General features: G+C 42.2%; 1 protein-coding gene across 1 annotated transcript in view; it reads left to right on the forward strand.

The window, feature by feature from the left end:
• The window catches only part of LOC137377412 (disks large homolog 3-like), a 550,827-nt gene that overhangs the window by 87,116 nt on the left and 444,663 nt on the right, over positions 1-19,048 (forward strand). Inside the window, exon 2 of the mRNA XM_068046991.1 lies at positions 16,034-16,189. Coding sequence (XP_067903092.1) covers positions 16,034-16,189 — 156 coding nt within the window. The remainder of the gene's footprint in view (positions 1-16,033; positions 16,190-19,048) is intronic.

Consider the following 19,048-nt stretch of genomic DNA (forward strand, 5'->3'; position numbering starts at 1 on the left):
ACCCTACTTCTTTGTTTTAACTTAAACAAGTGTTGTTGAGGTCCTTTACAAGTCAGGGTTCAAGGGAGTGGAAAATTCAATCATAATCTGTTCACAGACAGGTTGTGGGAAATACAGAGAAATTTGTTTCAAAAAAAGATTAACTACCTGTTTGCAACACTTTTTAAAATTTTAATGTAGGTTTCCAACCGATGAATTAAAAAGTCCTGTTTCAGCATAGCATGTTTTCTTGACAGTAATCTCAAGGATTCTATTTGGATGCTGAGCTGAAACTCCCTTTACAGAATGTGAGTATAAGTAACACTGAACTAATATCAAGTAGTTGTAGGAGGTGCTTAACGATTGTTGGTGCTTGTGTAACTTATCCCAGTAATGTATTAACAACTTAACAAAAGGAGGGAAGAAAATTGGGGACATGGGGGAACAGGCTGAGTTTGAAGTGCTGCATGTGAGGTACCAAATGGATTCATTATCCATGGTGGGAGCTGCTGTCAGGGGTAGGAAATTAAGCAATGGCATGAATGCGAAGATGCTTGTTACTTGAATTATTAATTGGTTTTAATCCATCCATGTAGTACCACTGTCAATAAATGACTGTGATTTTCTTAATGAGCTTCAGTTCTGGTTAGAGAACATCATTAAATGAGATAATGCTCCGAGCAGCTCTGATCAGCACTCACTGATCTCTCTGCAGGCCTTCTATTAAAGTATTATACGTCAGCAGCATGCAGTTTCACATAAAGAAAACACAAGGAGACTGGAATGCTTTTAAAGGGGAAATAGAGTGAGGGACCTTTGCAGGATTTCCATCAGAAATGCAAGTAACATGATGATATTTTTGGTGGAACTTAAAACAGTTGAGCACTATGTTTCTAAGAAAATGATTCAAGGTTTGTTAAGTACCTTATTATAATGAATTGAATAAACATAAACTGGTATTTTTTGGGGTGCCTATTTTTGAAAATGTATCAGGCTGCCAAGTCAGAGAAAAGCTTAAGAACAAAAACCGGGAGAAGTAGAAAACCTATATGAAATATTTTTCCTCGCAATCATCTGAAGAATACCACTGAATATGGATGTGTGTGTATAAATGGGGCACTCTTCAGTAAATGTTTATAGAATCCTTACATTATAGCACAGAGCAGGCTATTCAGTCCATGGTGCCTAGGCCACTGCTATTTCTTTAATTGGTGCTATCTGCTTTGCCTCTAGCTGCTGTCTCACTAGCCACGAGCACTAAAGCATTTCATTGCCTCTGTTTAGAAATAATTCCTGCTAACATTCCCCTTCATTCTTTCGGTGATTCCTCAAACATTCTTCCTCACAGCTTGTTATATTCCCAGTGTGGTATAAACAAACTTCAATATAATTTCTCCTATGCCCAAATCATTTACATAAATGAGAAAATAGAGCTCTCTGGGCCACACTACTAACCACATCTTGCCAAAGTCCAAGCACCAACTTGCTTCATCTATTTGCTTTCTGTCCCCAGCCACCTCTCTATGTAAATGGGTATGTTTCCTTTATTATCACATAACTTAGTTCTCTTTATACATACACACTGTGGTTACCTCAAAAAGTTAAATTGTGCAATCAAACAAGATTTGGCCCTTATAAGTACATGTTAACCATCCTTAATTGACCATTGTCTTTCTAAGTGTTCAGGAATTTCACTCCATATTATAAATTTTAGAAGCAAGATGTTCTACTTTGGTGATTTTGACAGGATGAAAATCATGGGCTTGGGTTGCACAGTTTGCCTAATATGTATTCTGGTCATGTACCATGAGTGTCAAGATTTAAAAACCTCCTCTTAAAATCTCAGCTAAGACTAATTGCTCTGTGATTTCCTGGCTTATTCTTTTCCTTTTTCTTCAGGAGGGTGTAAGATTTTCCATCATTCAGCCATTTTCTAGTATTCCTATTTCTAAAGACTTTTGGAAAATTATGATTAGTAGCTCTGCTACCTCCTCCTCAGCCTACTCAGTATCTGGTATTATCATGACTTTAAAATGTGCAGTTCTGTCTTTTTTTTGTTGATTAATGTCCATTTAAATATTTACCTTCTCTAGTGGCTGTTTTCTATCCTCTTCAGGTACTTCCCACTTTCACTTTCCTCTGTAAACGTAAACATTTTTGCCATTCCTTGACGCTAAAGTACAAGATAACTCCCTGCATCTCTGCATGGTCGCATCCTAACCTTTTACACATTATATGCTTATAGAAGTCAATTGCTATTCCCCCTTTAACTTTCTTAATTTCCATTTTTGTTCCCTTTTTGTTGTTGCATCGTCATCGAAGGGATTAGAGGATGTTGCTGCTCCCAGTTTCTTCAAACTGTTAAAGTTCAGGGCTTTCACTTGTGCCTCATTGGTCATAAGGTCTATGCTGTTCAGCACTTTTGTGTTGTCATCCCATCTTGTTTTGGGTCTACTTCATGGTCTCTTCCATGATGGTGGTGATTTGTTGGTGAATGCTCTGGCAAAGCCAGATTTGTGGTATCATACAAGGTCTTCGTATCAGAGCTGTTATTAACATTCATGCAACTACGACAGTAGTGGTTGATCAGTCAGCTTGCGCACAATCATTGCCTAGGCTGTTCCTACATCCACTTTTTTCTGTTGTTGACTTCATAATGAATTAACACCTGGCAAAAATAAGGTTGGGGTAAGAATACAGCCTTGATATAATCAGGTATTAAATCGAAAGGCTCAGAAGCATTCTGTCAATATGGACCCGACGATTTGTGTGAGCATAAACCTCTCCGATTAATTATATAATTTTGATAGCGCTATCTACCGATTACAATGGAAGCCATTAACGCTCTCTATTCAGTGAGTCAAAAACTTTTTTCAAGTTATTGTCGGCAGCATATAGTAACTCCTTGCATTTGCGTTGTTTGGTTGCCACCTGCTGTAGTGTAACTATCTATTCAATGGTGGACCTGTTTTTTGCAGCACTTGTCCCTCAGAGGTTTCTTGATGTGAGCAAGTATCCCTTTGATACAATGTAGATTTCTCACAGCTTTCTTCAATAAAATTCTCCCTATATTTATCATATGCCTCTTTTTTAAAATCTTATTTTGCTCTTACCTTTCTGTTTAACAATGGAATGCAAGCTTTTGGCACATTCTATTCAGAACATATTTCATTTGTACCTCATCGAGCACATATTTTAAAATTCTCCCACAGCTGCTCTAATATTTAGTCTACCACTCTTTCCAACAAATTAATCTGGGTTAGGTACCCATTCATGCCACTGAAATTAGCCAATTTCGAGTACAGCGTCTTTCACTTTTGTTTATTGATTTTCAGTGTGAGCCAAATTAGGTTATGATCACTATTTCCCTTGTACTCTTCTGTCTCAGGAAGCTTACTTGTTCTGCCTCATTACTCAGAACTAAATCAAGCACCGCATCACTCCTTCTTGGACATACTGATTAAGGAAGTATCCTTGGCTGCATCCTGAGAAGCAGTCTCCATTTTTTTTTACTCATTCATGCAATTTGAGTGTTGCTGGCAAAGCCAGCATTTATTGCCCATCCCTAATTGCCCTTGAGAAGATAGTGGTGAGCCACTTTCTTGAACTGATGCAGTCCATCTGATGTAGGTACATCCACAGTGTTGGTAGGGAGGGAGTTCCAGAATTTTGACCCAGCAATAGTGAAGGAACAGTGATACAGTTCCAGGTCAGGATGGTGTGTGACTTGGAGGGCAACTTGCAGGTGGTGGTGTTCCCATGCATCTACTACCCTTGTCTTTCTAGGTGGTAAAGGTCATGGGTTTGGAAGGTGCTGTAAAAGGAGCATTGGTGAGTTGCTGCAGTGCATCTTGCAGATGGAACAAACTGCTGTCACTATGCACCTGTGGTGGAGGAAGTGAATGTTTAAGACAGTGAATAGGGTGCCGATCAAGTGGGCTGCTTAGTTCTGGATGGTGTTGAGTTTCTTGAGTGTTATTTGAGCTGCACTCATCCAGGCAAATGGGGTGTATTCCATCAAACTCCTGACCTATGCCTTGTAGATGGTGGACAGGTTTTGGGGAGTCAGGAAATGAGTTACTTGCCACAGAATTTCCAGCATTTGACTTGCTCTTGTAGCCACACTATTTATATGGCTGGTCTAGTTAAGATTCATAAGAACATACGAATATAAGAACTGGCCAATGGTAACCCCCAGGATGTTGGTAGTAGGGAATTCAGCGATTGTAATGCTGTTGAATGTCAAAGGGAGGTAATTAGATTCTCTCTCGTTGGAGATGGCCATTGCCTGACACTTGCGTGGTGAGAATGTTACTTGCCATTTATCAGCCCAAGCCTGAATTTTGTCCAGGTATTGCTGCATATGGGAACGGACTGCTTCAGTATCTGAGGAGTTGCAAATGGTACTGAACACTGTGCAATCATCAGCGAACATCCCCAGTTCTGACCTTATGATGGAGGGAGGGAAGATCATTAACGAAGCAGCTGAAGAGGGTTGGGGCTAGGATCTACGGAACTCCTCATGATGTCCTGGGGCTGAAATGATTGGCCTCTGACAACCACAACCATCTTACTTTGTGCTAGGCATGACTCCAACCAGTGGAAAGATTCTCCTTGATTCCCATTGACTTCAATTTTGCTAGGGTTCCTTGATGCCACATTCAGATAAATACTGTCTTGATGTCTAGGGCAGTCACTCTCACCTCACCTCTGGAATTTAGCTCTTTTGTTCATGTTTTGACCAAGGCTGTAATGAAGTCTGGAGTCAAATGGCGCTTTCGAAAACTAAACTGAGCATCAGTGATCAGGTTATTGCTGAGTAACTGTCACTTGATAGCACTGTCAGCAACACCTTCCATCACTTTGCTGATGATTGAGAGTAGACTGATGGGGCATGTAAGGCAGCCAAGGAAAGGTGATATGAAGACCGTTGCAGGAAATAGAAGAACTGGAGAAAAAGGATGAGAAAGTTAAAGCACTGACAGTCAAGAAGAAAATACCCACAATTAGGGGCTGTATGAGGAGCAAGGAAGGTGAACTTCTCTTCGAAAAAGAAAGGGTAGAGAAACGATGGGTGGAGTACATTAGTGAACTGTATGACGATGAAGACAGAGGAGAATTGGTACCACCAGAGGCAAGAGAAGTACCAGAGATAATCGAGGCAGAAGTCAGTGCAGCAATCAAAAAGATGAAAGCAAAGAAAGCACCTGGAATCAATGAGATACCAACAGAATGCCTGAAAACCCTGCATGATGTTAGCATTGAGAAACTGACGATACAGGATTCATACCTGTGGATCTTATGAAGTCAATGTTCATTAAGCTCCCAAAGAAACCAAAGATCCTGGAGCGTTCAGAGCACAGGACTATAAGTCCTTTAAGTCATGTGATAAAAATGATTTTAATAATCATTTTGGAAAGAAATGACCAGTCTATAGAAGCAGAGATAGATGATAGTCAGGATTCAGACCAAAGAAACAAACAAGAGAGGGTATCTTTAATTTGAGAGTAGTCGTTGAAAGATATCTGGAAGTGCAAAAATCTATGTATGTATGCTTTATAGACTATGAGAAGGCATTTGATAGAGTATACCTTCAGAAAATAATGGAGTGCTTAAACAAACTGGAGATTGACAGAAATGATAAAACGATAATTCAGAATCTATATTGGAACCAATCAGCGGTGATGAGACTTGATAACAGCTTGTCAGACAGTTTCCCAATCAAAAGAGGAGTGTGTTATGTCCCCAAAACTGTTCAACCTGTACACTACCAGGTTGCAATATTGGTGGGTTGAATATTAACAACTTGAGATACGCAGATGACGTTCCACTGATTGCAGAGTTAGAAGAGGCGCGAAAGGAAATTGTGAACCAAGTGAATGCAAGGAATATGGAATATGAATTAAGAATGAATGTGAAGAAAACCAAGACAATGGTGATAAGCAGAGACCTAACCCCGAAAGTGAAAATTGAAGTAAGGGGACAAGTCCTGGAACAAGTGAAAAGGTTTACATAGCTTGGGCAGATTATCATAGACGATGGGAGATCTGACTGTGAGATCCAAAGGAGAATTAAGATAGCCAGCTTTGTCAGAATGAAGGACTTGTTAACATCAAAGAAACTGACCCTGAATCTTAGGAAAAGAATGCTGAGGTGCTACATTTTGTCATCTATGTTATATGCCTCGGAGACATGGACAACAAAGAAAGAGACTGTTGATAAGTTGATTGCATTCAAAATGTGGACATATCAGAGGATGTTCCGCATATCCCAGACAGACAGAAAGACTAATGGGGAAGTGCTGAAAATGGCTGGAGAAAAGAGGAAGTTGGTGCATAACATCAAACAGAGAAAGATACAATACTTTGGTCACATCATTAGAGCAGAAGGTAGATAGAGACAATTATTGGAAGAAAAGATTGATGGAAAACATAGGAGAGGGAAGCAGAGAAGAAAATGGATGACATATATGGTGGACTGGATGCATTTGACCTGTGCAGAATGTGTAAGGACAGCATAGGACAGACAGAGGTGGAGATCCATGACAGTCAACCTTCTGGGAAGAAGATGACATCAACAAATTAACAATGGGGCAGTAATTGGCTAGATTGGATTTGTCCTGCTTTTTGTGTACAGGACATATCTGGGTAATTTTCCACATTGTCAGGTAGATGCCAGTGTTGCAACTGTACTGGAACAGCTTGACTAGGGGCGCTGCTAGTTCTGGATCACAGGTCTTCAGTACTACAGCTAAGATGTTGTTGGGACATCATCCCATTGGCAGATGCAGTATTATGTGGGAAAATGTGAGGTTGTCCACTTTGGTGGGTACAATAGAAAAGCAGAATATTATTTAAAGGGAGAGAGACTGCAGAATGCTGCAGGACAGAGGGATCTGGGTCTCCTTGTACATGTATCACAAAAGGTTAGAATGCAGGTACAGCAAGTAATTAGGAAGACAAATGGAATGTTGGCTTTTATGCAAGGGGGTTGGAGTATAAAAGTAGGGAAGTCTTGCTACAGCTGTATATGGCATTGGTGTGAGACTGCACCTAGAGCTATGAAGAGAGGTTGAGTAGATTAGGATTATTTTCATTAGAAAGACGGAGATTGAGGGGGGACCTAATTGAGGTGTACAAAATCATGAGAGGTATAGACAGGGTGGATAGCAAGAAGCTTTTTCCCAGAGTGGGGGATTCAATTACTAGGGGTCACGAGTTCAAAGTGAGAGGGGAAAAGTTTAGGGGGGATATGCGTGGAAAGTTCTTTACACAGAGGGTGGTGGGTGCCTGGAACGCGTTGCCAGTGGAGGTGGTAGACGTGGGCACGATAGCGTCTTTTAAGATGTATCTAGACAGATACATGAATGGGCAGGAAGCAAAGAGATACAGACCCTTAGAAAATAGGCGACATGTTTAGATAGAGGATCTGGATCGGCGCAGGCTTGGAGGGCCGAAGGGCCTGTTCCTGTGCTGTAATTTTCTTTTCTTTGTTCTACTGTGTACAGTTTTGATCTCCATACTTAAGGAGGGATATAATTTTCAGAGAAGATTCACTAGGCTGATTCCTGGGATGAAGGGATTGTCTTATGAGGAAAGGTTGAGCAGTTGGGCCTATATTCATTGGAGTTTAAAAGAATGAGAGGTGATCTTATTGAAACATATAGGATTCTGAGGGAACTTGACAGGGTAGATGCTGAGAGGATATTTCTCCTTGTGGGGGAATCTAGAAATAGGGGGCACAGTTTAAAAACATGGGGTTTCCCATTTAAGAGGGAGATGAGGAGGAATTTCTTCTCATAGAGTGTCGTTAATCTCTGGAATTCTCTTCCTCAGATAGCACTGGAGGTTGGGTCATTGAATATATTCAAGGCTGAGTCAGAGTTTTTATTGACAAGGGAGTCATTGGTTATAGGCGGCAGGCAGGAAAGTGGAGTTCAGGCCACAGTCAGATGAGCCATGATCTTCTTGAATGGCAGAGCAGGTTTGAGGGGCTGAATGGTTGACTCCTGCTCATATTTTTTAGGATCTTATTGCTGTATCCAGTGCCTTCAGCCATTCTTGATATTATATGGAGTGAATTAAATTGGCCGAAGACTGGTATCTGTGAGGAGACCAAGATAGATAATCCACTCGGTCTTCTGGCTGAAGATGCTTGCAAATGCTTCAGCCTTCTCTTTTTCACTGACATGCTGGGCTCCCCTATCATTGAGGATGGGGATGTTTGTGGAGCCTTGTCCTTCTGTTAGTTGTTTAATTCTCATGACTGAATGTAGCAGGATTGCAGAGCTTTGAGCTGATCCGTTGGTTGTGGGATTGCTTTGCTTTTTCACATGCTGCCTCTGCTGTTAAGCATGCTTGTAGTCCTGTGATGTAGCTTCAGCAGCTTGGCACACCCAGTGCTGCTCCTGGCATGCTGTCTTACACACTTCATTAAATCTGGGTTGATCCAGCTTGATGGTAATGATAGCCTGGCATATGCCTCACTCTATGAGGTTACAGATATTGGATGAATACAGTTCTGCTGCTGCTGATGCCCCATAGCACCTCATGGAGTCCAGTTTGGAGCTGCTAGGTCTGTTCTGAACCTATCCCATGTCGCATGGTAGTAGTGCCACACAATACAATGGAGGGTGTTCTCAATGTGAAAACAGGACTTTGTCTCCACAAGGACTGTGTGGTAGTCACTCCTATTAATACTATACATGCCATGGACAGAGGCACCTGCGATAACTAGATTGGTGAAGGCTAGGTCAAGTAGGTTTTTCCCCCTTGTTGGTTCTCTCACCACCTGCTGCAGGCCCAGTTTGGAAGTTATGTCCTTCAGGACTCAGCTAGCTAGCTCAGTCAGTAGGTGCTGTTTGTTGGGGACTTCAGCGTCCATCAGCAGAGTACATTTTGCACCCTTGCTATCCTCAATGCTTCTTCCAAGTGATGGAGGGAGGTAGGTGGTAATCAGCACGGGTTTTTCTTGCCCATATTTGGCCTGATACCATGAGACTTCACGGGGTCCAGAATCAATATTGAGGACTCCCAGGGCTACGCCAAACTGTATACCACTGATACGCTACTTCTGGTGGGTCTGTCCTGCTGGTAGGACAGGGCATACCCAGGGATTGCGATGGAAGAGTCTGGGGCATTGGAAATAAGATATGATTTGGTGAGTAAGACAATGTCAAGCTGTTGCTTGACCAGTCCTCCCAACTTTGGCACAAATCCCCAAATGTTCGTGAGGAGGGCTTTGCAGGGTCAAATGGGCAAGTTGTGCCTTTGTCATTTCTGGTGCCTAGGTTGTTGCCAGATGTTCCATTTGGTTTTGTTCTTCTTTGACTTTTCTGTAGCAGTTTGATACATCTGAGTAACTTGTTAGACTATTTCAGAGGGCTGTGAAGAGTCAACCACATTGCTGTGGGTCTGGAGTCACATGTCAGTCAGACCAGGTAAGGATGGCGGATTTCCTTCCCTGAAGGACATTAGTGAACCAGATGAGTTTTTATGACAAGCCAGTAGTTTGATAATCATCATTTATTCCCAATTGTATTAATTAATTGAATTTAAATTCCACTAGCTGTCATGATGGGACTTGAACCCATGCCTCCAGCTTACTAGTCCAGTAACATTACCACTATGCTACCGTACCCCTAAACAGTTGTCTTAGATCCGTCTACCTTAGGATAGCTGCAATCTCCTATTATGGAGATATAATTATATATTTGCTACCAAACTCAGTTTCCTACAGATCTGATCCTTGGTCGCATTTGCACAATTTGGTGATCTATCATTTATTTTCAGTATCATAACACGTCACTTAATATTTCTGAATTCAATCCAGACTTTGTCCAAGCATTTCCATTAATAAAAACTTTTTTAATTGACTGTAATTGTGTCCTTAATTAACAGTGTCATTCCTCCTCCATTTTTTTGTTGTTCATCTGCCGTCCTTACCTGGTCTGGCCAGAAGTGGAGATGTTTGCGGATAAAGGACCTCTCTCCTCCTGTCGATCTGCTGAAGCAAGTCCTCCAGTGCTGCATCAGAGAACTTTGGAGCACACTCTGTGCCATGTTGTGCCATTTCTGTGTCCTTTCCATGGCAAAGTTACTTATGCAATGAATTCCAGTAACTAATCCAGCCAAAATGAACCTACCCTTTAAGAGGTGCAGACTTAATTTAAGTAACACAGAGTAGCTTGAACTCATGCTAACCCCTCATGATTTTGCACCACCTCTTCAGGGGACCAGCCAGTCAACAGCAAATAGCACTGGCTGCAAGCCGCAATCATGTAAATGAACAGGCAGCATGAACTTTGTGTGCTGCCAGCAGCAGAATGAATGTGCACAGGTTAATCGTGCATCGGGATCCTGGCACTCATTTTCTGGCCTTATCTAATGTGATATCTGCACTTACTCCTTCAGCTCACTGGTGCTGGGAACAATTTCTGAGATGTTACTGGTTGGTTTCATCATAGACCAAACAATGCCAATTAAGTCTTGGAAACTGTGTGAAAGTGTCTGTTCAAAGCACCTATTGCAGCATTGCTAGCTGCTATTTCTGAAGAAACCAATATCCTTAGAAGCTCTTCTCAGGTGTCTTGATGCTGCAGCAAATTCCTAGGCTATCACACTCCCCAGCGTGTTCTGCAGGACATGAGGATCTTCTTGCAGATGTGAGTAGTTAACTCCTCACATCATCTCAACCATATTTGCACAAGCTACTCCACAGCCTCCACATGAGAGCATTGTTCCCAAAACACTATACATATGAATTAGGAGCCAATCAGTAGGCCACTCACCCCTTGAGCCTGCTCCGCCATTCAACAAGATCACGACTGATCTGATTGTAACCTCAACTTCACATTCCTGCCTACCCCCGATAACCTTTCACCCCTTTGCTTATCAAGAATCTATCTACCTCTGCCTTAAAAATATTCAAGGACTCTGCTTCCACTGCCTTTTGAGGAAGAGAGTTCTAAAAACTCACAACCCTCTGAGAGAAAATATTTTTCCTCATCTGTGTCTTAAATGGGCGGTCCCTTATTTGTAAACAGTGACCCCCGAGTTCTAGATTCTCCCACAAGAGGAAACATCCTTTCCACATCCACCTTGTCAAGATCCCTCAGGATCTTATATGCTTCAATCAAGTCGCCTCTTACTCTTCTAAACTCCAGCAGATACAAGCCTAGCCTATCCAACCTTTTCTCATAAGACAGCCCGCCCATTCCAGGTATTAGTCTAGTAAACCTTCCCAGAATTGCTTCTAACACATTTACATCCTTTCTTAAATAAGGAGACCAATACTGTACACAGTACTGCAGATGTGGTCTCACCAATGCTCTGTATAACTGTAGCATAACCTCCCTACTTTTGTATTCAATTTCCCTCGCAATAAATGATAAACTATGTTTTAAAATACCTGGCCCCCAATATCTAGGTCTGTAAGCTGGAGGAAGGCATCTCTCCCGACTCTATAGAAAAACAACCCTTCAGATTAATTCCTTTCGTTGTAGTTCTCTCCGTTCTGATGCTTACGTAATTAAGATGTCAGAACAGAATTGGTGAGGACGTGGGAGTAACTTGGATCTGGAGTACTTGGGAGTCATTGTAGTGGCTGACCTATTCCTCCAAAGTTCCCCCTTTGATGTGAAGTGCAGAAGAGCTTGTTTGTTTAGCTGTCCACACACTGACATTTACCCTTGAAGAAATAATATATACATGTAATGATTTTAGATTTAGATTTAGAAATACAGCACTGAAACAGGCCCTTCGGCCCACCGAGTCTGTGCCGACCATTAAACACCCATTTATTCTAATCCTACACTAATCCCATATTCCTACCACATCCTCACCTGTCCCCTGTTCCTATATTTCCCTATTACCTGTGGGAGGAAACCGGAGCACCCGGAGGAAACCCACGCAGACACAGGGAGAACTTGCAAACTCCACACAGGCAGTACCCAGAATTGAACCCGGGTCGCTGGAGCTGTGAGGCTGCGGTGCTAACCACTGCGCCACTGTGTGTGTTTTCATATCTTTACACTCTCCCCTTGGTGAAGTGGCACAACAGTTGGCAGGTTGATTAATAGCCCAACAGGGCGCAACATGAACACTTCTTCCACGACTGTAACCAACCGATAGGAGGGTTAGTCCTAGATGGCGGGAAGGTTTTATGAGCTCCCTCAACCCACCAGATGCCCGCAGCCCGGTGGGTATCGACTCATAATTCAGAGCTGGGGCTCTAGTCTCCACTACCCGGAAACCGCCCGGAGCTCCTGTCACCCTGGGAACCGCCTGGAGTGGGGTACAAACTCAGCACCTTCTGACTCCGAGGCGAGAATATTACCACTGAGCCAGCAATGGAGTATAGTGTCATGGAAGCAGTGCCTGTCAGACTGTCCAGCTAAAAGCAGAACTCATTTTATATTTTGTGAATGGGTTGTGGGGGGGTTAAAAATTTTAAAAATACTGCACAAATCTAAAAATATAGCCATCGCAATGCTATGCCGACGTTTATGATTTATATCAAATTTGAAAAATTAGTCATTTAAAAATGTTTCCACACCAAAGTTATTTATATAAAAATCACAAACACAAACTGAACAATGCATTTGAAAAGCTGGCCATCTCATCATAGTTGCAGTAGTTTTGCTGCATAACTTTAATTTACCTTTAAGTACAGCATGCCACACAGCAGCAAGCACAAAAGTCCTTATTACGGGTGTCCATCAGGTTGCAGGCTGAACATTTCAGATCAGATGATTGCGTTTTCTATTCAAGAATGTGCTCCAAAATCACCAGATCAAGAAACACAAAGGGTTCGAGAGAGCTTCGAGAAAGCCCATGAAACTGAAACCATGTAAGATGAGCCTTGCCTAGCCTTTACCAGTTTTCTCTTGCCAGCTCACCTCTAACTGTGCTCAATTCTATTGGCTTTCCTGACCTCAGTGCTTAATAGTCCCTCCTGCCCCTCTTCTGAAAGCAGCACCTCCAATGACACTTCCCAGATGCTGCTAATGCTGCCATCTTGCTGAAAGGTGATCTTGCCCTTTAGAGACTAGGAACTGGGAGGACTAAATGGATTTGGGTGTCCATGTACACAAATCATTAAAGGCCAGTGCACAGCAGCAAAAGATAATCAGAAAGGTGAATGGAATGTTAATGTTCATCTCAAGGGTTGGGGGGTGGGGTGTGGGTGTGGAATACAAAGGGGTGGAAGTTCATGCTACAGTTACATAAAGCTCTGGTTAGACCTCATCTGCATTCAGTTTAGGGCACCACAACTCAGAGATATATTGGCCTTGGACTGGGTGCAGCACAGATTCACCAGAATGATACCAGGGTTATGGGGTTAAATTATGAGGAAAGCTTGCATAAATTGGACTTGTATTTCCTTGAGTATAGAAGATTGAGGGGTGATCTATTTAAGGTGTTAAAAATGATAAAAAGGATTCAATAGGGCAGATACAGAGAAGCTATTTCCTCCGATTGGGAAATCCGGAGCAATTGGATAACTTCCAGGAGAGGATTGAGAATGTCAATGACACTGAGCTGCCTTGTGGGCTTTGACGCTAAGTAATTAAAGTACTTTAGCACAATGAGAGGCAGAGGTGATTGTAAGCTGCTGGCTTGCTTAGTGCTATTCATTGTTGCATGGGGTGGCAGGCTCCTCTTACCTTGCTTGACTGATAATGTAATTAAACATCTTTCTGCACTGGACTATCATGCTTGGGGTAACACTTCAAAATTTGCTGATGATACCAAACTTGGAGGAGGAGCAAAGAGTGAGGATGATGCAAATCAACTGCAGCAGGACATAGACAGGCTAGCAGAATGGGCGGAAAAGTGGAAAATGGAACTTAATATAGAGAAGTGTGAGGTAATGCATTTTGGCAGAAGGGATGGGGAAAGATCAAATAGACTTAATGGCACAGTTCTAAAGAGCGTGCAGGGACAGAGGGACCTGGGGATGCATGCGCATAGATTTTTCAAGGTGGCAGGATATATTGGGAGAGTGGTCATCAAAGCATATGGGATCTCGGGCTTCATAAATAGGGGTATTGAATACAAATAAAAACAGAAAGTGCTGGAAATACTCAGCAGGTCTGGCAGCATCTGTGGAGAGAGAAGCAGAGTTAACGTTTCAATTGTGTGACCTTTCATCAGAACTGGCAAAGGTTAGAAAAGAATTAGGTTTTAAGCAAGTGAAGGGGGGCTGCTTTGGTGGGGAAGAGAACGAAAGGGGAGGTGTGTAATAGGGCAGAGGTCAGGAGAGATTAAATAACAAAGCTGTCATGGGACAAAGGCAGAGTGTGTCCATGTGGTGTAAAACAAACCCACTCTCTCTGGACTAATGCTTTGTCTTTCACCACAAGCATTAACAAGCTCTCTGCCTTTGTCCCATAACAGTTTTGTTATTTAATCTCTCCTGCCCTCTGCCCTATTACACACCTTCCCTTTTGTTCTCTTTCCCCACCAAACCAGCACCTCACCACCACCCTCGCCCCTGCCCCACTTGCTTAAAACCTTATTTTCTAACCTTTGCCAGTTCTGATGAAAGGTCAGAGACCTGGAATGTTAACTGTGCTTCTGTCTCCACAGATGCTGCCAGACCTGCTGACTATTTCGAGCACTTTCTGTTTTTATTTCAGATTTCCATCACCAGCAATATTTTGCTTTTATTTTAGTACTGAGTACAAAAGCAGGGAAGTTATGCTGAACCTTTATAAAGCCCTGGTTAGGCCAAAATTAGAATATTATATCCAGTTCTGGTCACCACATTTTAGGAAGGATGTGATAGTGCAGAGGATGTTTACCAAAATGGTTCCAGGGAAGAGGGATTTTAGTTACAAGGTTAGGTTGGAGAAGCTGGGTTGTTCTCCTTGGTGCAAAGGAGATTGCGCGCGAGGGATTTGATATGTACAAGATTATGACAGGTTTGGATAAGGTAGACAAAGAAAAAATGTTCCGTTTAGCTGATGGTACAAGGACTAGGGGACACAGATTTAAGGTTTTAGACAAGAGATGCAGGAAGAAAGAGGAAGAACTTTTTTATGCAGCAAGTAGTATTGACCTGGAACTCACTGCCCACTAGGGCAGTGGAGGCAGAAATAATCAATGATTTCACAATTGGATGGACACTTGCAGGAAACAAACTTTCAGGATTATGGGGATAGAGCAGGAGAATGGGACTAGCCGGATTAAAGGCCGGCTCAGGTCTGCAAATGAAACCCGACCCGAGACCAACAGAACCACATCCCACCCGAGCCTGACCCGGCCCGGCCCGAGTCCTTTCATTTTTTCCCGCGCCCGACCCGACCCAACCATCAGTTAACCTAGTTTCCGTTTTTCACTTTGTTACTTATCTGCACAAGCTTAAAAAAACTATAACTAAACAACTAGTCCAAAAAGTACATTAACATTGGAGCCACTTACCGGAGGGGTGATAGAGTGTGTCAAACCCAGCCCGACCCGAGCCTGAATGCCAGACCTGGAAGAGCGACCCGAGCCCAACACATGTTGTTGGGTCCCATCGGGTTCAGGTCGGGTAGCCATGCTCTAAGCTGGATTGCTGTACGGAGAGCTGACATGGACTCCATGGGCCAAATGGCCTCCTTCTATGTCGTCAATGACTCTGACTCTGTGATCCAGGAAATGATACTGGGGTCAGCACTCATGTCATAGAACACCCCACTTTCTATAGGGTTAATCTTCAATTGGAAAATATAGGCTAACTTTAACGAGGATTACCTAGTGAATTGCTCATTCGGAGAGCCAGTGCAGGCATAATGGGCTGAATAGCCTCCTTCTGACCTGTAACAATTCTGTGATTCTGTGATTCAGTTGCAGCACAAAATCAACCAATTATGGTAAAAGAGCTGATTGTTCGTCCAAAGCAGGAGGCAGACTAAATGTTTTTTTTCTCTTAAATTTTTTTTTTGTTCAAATAAGTTTTGGCTCCTACCTAGAAATGTTAAGATTAGAGAAATCAAGCCTCATTTTTCTTTGAGTGTTGAATTAGCGGAATCTAATCATCAGCTTCCGGTGTCTGTATTTTTATGTAGAGATATAACTACTATGAGGAAGACGTCAATCATTATCCCTTTAACCAGAGTGCCATCGAGGATATGCCTGAGCTCATCCAGATAAAGGAGAAAAATACGTCTGAAGTTGAGAACATTTGCATCTATGTAGCACCCATGCATACATCATGTTTGGAGGTCAGTATCACCTTTTCCTTTCTGCATGTATGTCGTATTGTCAAAAGTTAGAGAGTAATATGGGACATGGTGGTACAGTGGGTAAGAAACTGTCATTTTACCACTTGGACCTAGGTTCAATGCAGCCCAGACAGAAAAAATGAAGTATTTCATAAAATGCGTTTTTGATACAAATCTCAAACTGGTTCGTTTGTGGGAAACAAAAATGTTACTTTGTTGCAGTAAAAGATTGTGTTAAAGCATCTGCTAAACCAGAGAAAGCATTACTCTGGATCTATCCCTACTGTACCTCACCCCGGAATGCTTGGTGGATCAACGTATATGGGGCTTTGCTTAAGAACATATGAAAAATCAAGGGCCAGAAAAGGCCACTGGGCTCATTGATGTCCACCCCTCCAGTATCCTCATTATTACATTTTTACATCCAGCAACGTTTTGAGCATTTCTAACATTTTGTCTTTACTACCCTGACTGACAAATTATTCTATATACTTTTCAGTCCTTGAGTTCTTACCTTTTTTGTTACTACTTTCAATTCATTCTGGTTCTACTTTCCTGAATTATTTTGGGTTTACCATATGTGTTTTTTAGCCAAATCTTTTGCGATTGAATCTTGAAGCATCATACTATTCAGAAATAGTTGCAGTAATTGCTTGGCTGATTGCAATTAAGTTGATACTTTGTAAGCAAAGATCTGCACAGAAAAGCAATGTTGTTATAATGCATTTGACTTAGAAAACCTGGAAACAAATGTGACTGGTTTATTGTCCAGATTACTGCTTGTTATTAACCAGTCCTAATCCGCATTCAGTAACCTTTGTTATAGGTGTAGCAGAATTATTGGAGTGAAGAGTATCGATGTGCTATCTGAGGGTTCGTGAGAGAGCAGAAAAACTGAAGTTATATGGAATGCTGTATTGATTTTGATCCTTAATGTGACTTTGTAACAACTACATGTGAATTAAGCACGTGTTTCAGACCATTATGGAGAAATTCCCACTGTGAAGCACTTACTGACAAAAATAGCCACCTTGACAGTTTCCCTTTAAAACTGTAGTGATCCCTGTGTGTTGCATGTGCACAGTGCGTGTGTGACTGCCTGGTGCAAATCGATTGTAGTCATGTCTTTGAAGTTGGTCTCTGTGAAAAGCTGGAGAATTTCCATTCACAGCGAGCAAGTCACCAGTAACGAGGCTTGTGCTATTGCCGTTTAGAACCACCTGCTGGCAGCAACTGTGAACTCAACACAAAATCAAAACATAAAAAAGCAATAAAAACAGCAGACTCTCTGGAAAACATTGCATTCTGTTTAAAGTGGCATCAGACTGCATTGTATTGGGCACTGCAATCTCTCTCTTCTCTTTGGCCTCCCTGTCTCGAGAGACAATAGGTAAGCGCCTAAAGAGGTTTTAGTTTTAGTTTTAGAAATACAGCACTGAAACAGGCCCTTCGGCCCACCGAGTCTATGCCGACCATCAACCACCCATTTATACTAATCCTACACTAATCCCATATTCCTACCACATACCCACCTGTCCCTATATTTCCCTACCACCTACCTACACTAGGGACAATTGCTAATGGCCAATTTACCTATCAACCTGCAAGTCTTTGGCATGTGGGAGGAAACCAGAGCACCCGGAGGAAACCCACGCACACACAGGGAGAATTTGCAAACTCCACACAGGCAGTACCCAGAATTGAACCCAGGTCACTGGAGCTGTGTGGTCAGCACAGACTCAGTGGGCCGAAGGGCCTGTTTCAGTGCTGTATCTCTAAATAAAAATACGCTAAATACTATAGATATTTCTGCTGATTATCTGCTCACATGTTAGCAAATGTTATAACAGAAGGGCCAGTACTTGTTCATATTATTCATGATTCCTCTTGTTCCTGGAATTATATAAATGGCATGGAATCACAGTCTCAATACAAGATAGTGTTTTGCCGGCCCGCATCTGCCAAGAATGAGGCACATTAACTTTGCCACATGAACAGTGATTTTTTAAAAACTGTTACTGGAGTAAAGAAAGAACTTGCTTTAAAATAAAAACACCAGACCCTTGACTGGAAAGACATTTGCGTAGTAACAGACAGTACTTGGAAAGGACAAAGGGGCCATTCCCTGCTCCAATTTAATCCACAATGGACTTTTGATTACCAGACGTTGAAGGTGGAGAAGCTAGCATTCCAGGTTGACTGCTAAGATTCTCCCAATACACACAAGAGACCTGGTCAATCCAGACAGTCACGTGACCACCTGCTGGCCAACTAGGGGAGTTTTAAATTGGAGAAACAGTGTTTGAAGGCAGAAAGCTGTTTGCTCTTGGACTGGAAAAGACCTCTCTCCTGTCTGCTGTCATCTCGTTCTCACCAGCTTCAGAATCCATTGAAGACATATGAACCCCGAGAGAGAAAAGTCTCCTACAGTGAGCAAGGTTTAAGAAGAATACTGGGCCCCAACGAAAAGCAAGATCTACCTATAAACAAGGACTGCAGTGAGCTCGAAGCACAGTAACAAAAGCCCCTCTTCAGAGATTGCCTCAAACCTCTCCACTATTTTTCTTCTGCTCTTTTCTATCTCTATTTGCATGTGCGTATCGCGTATGCATGCTAGCGTGGGGTGCGACATGTATCCGTAGGCATTAACTGAATTAGAGTTTAAGTTTTAATAAATGTCACTTTTCTTCTTTAAATCTAAGAAGGCCTGTTTGTACTCATTTCTTTGCCTTAAAATTGGAAAGCAGTGAACAAGGAATCACCAAGGGGGGAGCTCAAAACACGATGTATTTAAAAATTAAACCCTGTTACAGTAAGACCAGGTGAAGGCTGAAAGAGACCCCAAGACACCTTTCTCAC

Source organism: Heterodontus francisci, chromosome 15 (genome assembly GCF_036365525.1).
Source record: "Heterodontus francisci isolate sHetFra1 chromosome 15, sHetFra1.hap1, whole genome shotgun sequence".
NCBI lineage: Eukaryota > Metazoa > Chordata > Chondrichthyes > Heterodontiformes > Heterodontidae > Heterodontus > Heterodontus francisci.